The sequence below is a fragment of the Gastrolobium bilobum genome, unplaced genomic scaffold (genome assembly GCF_033153095.1).
Source record: "Gastrolobium bilobum isolate Gb01-03AN ecotype WA unplaced genomic scaffold, APGP_CSIRO_Gbil_v1 utg5060, whole genome shotgun sequence".
Taxonomy (NCBI): Eukaryota; Viridiplantae; Streptophyta; class Magnoliopsida; order Fabales; family Fabaceae; genus Gastrolobium; species Gastrolobium bilobum.
Window position 1 is genome coordinate 596,353 of NW_026899124.1, and position 5,035 is coordinate 601,387.

Genomic DNA, 5,035 nt, shown 5'->3' on the forward strand with positions numbered 1-5,035 from the left:
TCAATTCAGCTATAGCTGCAACCAAAAGAAATGGACTTTTATATCCAAGGCAAAGAAATGGCTTTTTGACCCTAATAACCCTTTATTAATAATTAATTACCAAATTGATCTTCATTACAAACTATTTCAAAAATTTAACCCCCTCAAAAAACATAACACCAATCTGCCCCTGTTTGACCGTTGACCACCAAACCTACCCGGGTATTTTTTGAAATTTTTTGTCTATCCAGGTAGGTAGTGGTGTACCCGGGTATTGTTCTTCGCACCTGGGAAATTGCTTGAATTATTTACCAAGGTAGGGAGGAGTGTACCCGGGTAAATCTCCACATCTTCATCTTCGTCTTCTTCAATCTCTCTCTCCCTTAAGTGGGTTTGCTTTGGTCTCACATAAATCAGATTGGTCTTTTCTGTTTCTCCTTCTTTCTCTCTCTCTCAACTGTTGTTCTTAAAAATACTAATTTTGGTGTTGTTCCTGTTTTGGAGTCACCTTTGATTTTGACTGAATTGTTATTTACTTAAAAGTTTTAATTTAAAAGTTTATTTATTTTTTCTGGTAATGATCTTGTAAGGTAGTACGAGGTCTTTAATGGTTCCTCAAGTGATTGAGATTCTTCTATCTTTTTTTCTATTTTCAGACCCAGATCTCGGTTTTTCCCACCCACTATTGCTACTTCAGTAAATTTTTCTAATTTGTATTAATTATTGGCTTGATAATTTCTTTCTAGAACCGGTTCGTTTTTCCATTTTTTTTAATTTTTTATGTTGCTGTTTTGCTTCTCTGCTTTTGTCTTTAATGGATTCCAAAATTTGTTAAAGAAGAGAACTTGTTCTGGGTTTGCATTTGGCTAGTGCTACAGGGAATGCCTATTTTTGTATTCTGCCATAGCTTTTGGTACTTATTTGTTGTTTGTAGTTGAAGAATTACTAAGATTCATCCAAATGTACTGAACTCTGTAGTATCCCTTGGCAAAAATTCATAAACAATTGTTAGTATCCCAACTCGTAGACGAAGATGAAGATGTGGAGATTTACTCGGGTACACTCCTCCCTATCCGGGTAAATTATTCAAGCAATTTCCCAAGTGCGAAGAACAATACCCGGGTACACCACTACCTACCCGGGTAGGTAAAAAATTTCAAAAAATACCCCGGTAGGAAGGGGTGTACCCGGGTAGGCTTAGTGGTCAACGGTCAAACAGAGGCAGATTGGTGTTATATTTTTTGAGAGGGTTAAATTTTTGAAATAGTTTATAACGAAGGCCAATTTGATAATTAATTATTAATAAATAATTATAACTTATAAGGGTAAAAAAAAAGCCAGAAGAAAGAGCAACCAATCTTTTAAGAATAAGAACTTGGAGAGAGTTAAATAAAAAATAGCAACCAACCCCACTTGATCATGGACCCTCCAATCCAAATGTTTGAAGAATTTTACTTTATCAAATTGCCCTTGAAATGTGGATAATCAAAGAAAACAGTGGCATGACACTGGCAGGCTTTGGTTGGAATATGAAGCAAATGGAACTTCATGGAGGGTAACCCAAGGGACCCACTTGAAAAATTATTTTAAATCCAACAAATGAAAGCTCAAATTAGTAATAGAAAGTCCAGAAAAAAAACTGCCAGATACTAGAACCTTTCACTTCAAGTGTGTAGTAGCACTCACACACACACGCACAAAGGAAGGAATACTTGGGAATGCAGTTAGTTTTAGTGAGTGGTTCCTCATATATAAGGTGCTGACGTGGACAAATATGAGACCGTTGGATTAAGGGGTGGCGTAGTATCTTCAGTTGAGGACACGTGCTGTCCCTCTCTCTCTCTCTCTTTACCGCTCTTCTTTTTTTATTTTTTTTTAATCTTTGCTTCCTTGCATGGATTTCTCCTCCAAATATAGTCGAGAGAGAGAGAGAGAGAAACAAACGCTCGCTCGCTCACTATTATTTGTTCTTTTCTCCCTTGGCTTGCTCATCATAACTATCATTAGTAACAAAGGTAAAACACAACACAAAACTCCTCTTAACCTAAGTTTTATTTTTTCCTTCAAAAACTCAGCTTCCAAAGGAAAGAAGCAAGTAGTAGTATTTGGGTTTTGTGCTTGATAATCTGATCTGGGTCTTGCTAGTTTTCCCTTGTGATCCTCTGTTTTTATGAGCACTTGGGTTGATGAGATCGAAAAATTCAGCATTCTTTGATATTCACTGATTCAGCATCGTGATCCGGTGACCCTCTTTTGATTTTGAATCCAATGGAAGAAGATCAAGAACTCAAACACGCGTGCAAGTTCTGCAGCAAGAGCTTCCCTTGTGGTAGATCCTTGGGAGGTCACATGAGGTCTCACGTGATCAATGTTTCAGCTGAGACAGAGGAGAAGTTTGCAACAACGAGGAATCTTTCATCTCTTAACAACAACAATGATGGAGATCACATAGTAAGAGAAGGTTCTGAAGCAGGAACAAATAATGCTGGTTATGGTCTCAGAGAAAACCCCAAGAAAACTTGGAGACTCACAGATTCAAGTGAAGAGACTTTTGTGTTGGACAAGTTCTGCAAAGAGTGTGGTAAAGGGTTTCACTCTTGGAAAGCTTTGTTTGGTCACATGAAGTGCCATTCCGAGAAAGAAAGAGTATCCAATAACAGCTTCGGTGATCAAGATTCATGGACTAAAAATGCTAGCCAATCTGACAATGAAGCCACTGCTCCAAACCGAAGGAAAAGATCCAAGAGAAGAACAAGGTACATGACCCCATCAACTTCTTCTTTGTCCTTTGCTACCAATCCTTCATCTTCTGTTTCTGAGGCTGAGCATGAACAAGAAGAGGTTGCTATGAGCTTGATGATGCTTAGCAGGGATTTGGGTCCTTGGGGTGGTTTGAATTTTGTTGTTGAGTCCTCTCACAATAACTCTTTGCACTTGGAAGCTTCATCTTCTCTTCCCACTAATAACATGGTTTCTAAGATTGATGGCAAGAGGCTTCGCAATTTGGTTTCTTCAAATCTCAACTCCAAAGGTAAAAGTTCAGAACTTTTGGCAACTGAGAGTCCTAGGATGAAGAAAACAAGAGTTTCCATTAATGGGTTCATCAAGAATGGAAAGGATAAGAATTTTGAGATCGATTCTCAGCCTGCATTTGATGCCAATGGAACAGAATTAGTTCTGTCAAACTCGGCTACTAGTAACAAGTACACTCCAATCAAGGCAAAGCTTTTGGATTCTGAATCCAAATCAAGTTCTTTGAAGAATTGTGTAAGAAAGCCTTCAGAAGCTGAATTCAGCAAGAACTCTCATAAGAGAGGCAAGTTCGAGTGTACTACTTGCAACAAAATCTTCCACTCCTACCAAGCTCTTGGAGGCCATAGAGCTAGTCATAAGAAGATCAAAGGTTGCTTTGCTTCAAGAAGTGAAAACAGCATTGAATTTGAAGCAGACCTCTCCCCTGACCCAACAACAACAGAAAGCAAGATCATGAAGAACAACAACATCAATGAATATATGGAAGAACATGAAGTGGCTAGAGAGTCCAAGAAGAACAAAGGGCATGAGTGCCCAATTTGCCTCATGGTTTTTCCATCAGGGCAAGCCTTGGGTGGCCACAAAAGATCTCATTTGGCTGGTGGGTCTGAGAGTAGAAACTTTCAAAGTCAAACACTTGTACTTCAGGAATCAGTCCCAGAAATTAGGGAATTCCTTGATCTTAATTTTCCTGCTACTACAGATGATGAAACCAATAGCAATGTCACCGAGCCTTACAGAACCTGGTGGGCACTTGGAGGTAACCACAAGCAGGAGGAGGCACTCGTTGGCCTCATGTCTAACTAAACTTCATAGTTCATTCCACAAATGATTCAACTTCAGAGTGAAGATTTCAAACTGTATAGAAAAGTTTCTGCATTTATTTCATTAATCTTTACATGATTCATCTCTTCTTTGAGGTATTTCTGATATGCTCATATTCATTGTGTTGCTCATATAAATCATTAAAAAGCCTCCAACACCTTAAGATTTTGGGTTAAAATAATTCTTTACATTCAGTGACTACAAAATCACAAGTTTGATCATCACTGTCTCTCATTTTCGAGTGAAATTAAAATAAGCACAAGATAAATAAAAAAATTTGGGCTTGTGCAATATCACACTTTAAGCCAAAAGGACTCTTGTGTGAAAAAGTGTGTTAGAGAATAATATAAACCATTAAAAGACTCTCCCGTAATATCTTAAAGTTTTGGGTTGAAATGATTCTTTACACCTTCTTCTTCCATAGTTCATAAGAAACTTTTCATTTGTTCTCTTCTTTCTTTCTTTTCTCTAATTTTTTTTTCGGGTGATATATGTTGATTACTTTGTTCATCATCAGAGAATAAGTTCCTATGCTGCAAATTTTAAGCTCATGATTTTGGTTCTCCTTGAAAGTTAAGGAATTGTAACAGATTTTTAACAGTTTGTGTTGTTTTCCCAAGCTTTCCCCCTTGGGAAATTATATAAATGCACTTGTTGTAATGAAATTCCAAAAGCGACATTTTGGTGGGTAATTATCTTTTTTTTGCATCAAAGAGAAATGAATGAGGTGTTGAAAAATTAGGATAGGTACCGGACGTCATTACAAATTACATGAGAAAATAAAAAAGGAAAGATTTTATAATGAACATAAAGAAAGCATCTCTTTATCGCTTTGTGCACTGACCGGGGGCGAGGGATTAGTCTCATAGCTATCGGCGGTGGAGATACCGGATGTAATTCAAAAAAAAGAAAGAAAAGAAAGCATGTGAGCATAAAGGTGGTTGTTTAGTCACCTACCATAAAACCTGAACACCCATCTATTTCTTGTTTCCTTTTCTCAATTGGCACACAACTGGTGTCTTATTAAATCCTTCTCACTAATCACTATGTACTGAGTAGCAAATATCATCACAATAATTCACAAGGGAAGAGGACTGTAACTACGTAAGTTTGTTATAATAGCAGCCTATAACTCGACAATAAGTGCACCTAACTATAAGAAAGAGGGGGACAAAATCTGAGACCTCATAATAGAAAG

At 37.4% G+C, this 5,035-nt stretch overlaps 1 protein-coding gene across 1 annotated transcript; it reads left to right on the top strand.

Annotated features, from left to right (window-relative positions):
- The first annotated feature begins 2,247 nt into the window (after positions 1-2,247).
- On the top strand, positions 2,248-3,819 carry LOC133287492 (uncharacterized). Its single transcript, XM_061485121.1, has one exon. It carries the CDS (start codon positions 2,248-2,250, stop codon positions 3,817-3,819), a length of 1,572 nt encoding a protein of 523 aa, XP_061341105.1.
- Positions 3,820-5,035: the final 1,216 nt, after the last annotated feature.

Bases quoted from the DNA above. Each gene is read 5' to 3' on its own strand.
- LOC133287492 (XM_061485121.1), top strand. From the start codon at position 2,248: ATGGAAGAAGATCAAGAACTCAAACACGCGTGCAAGTTCTGCAGCAAG.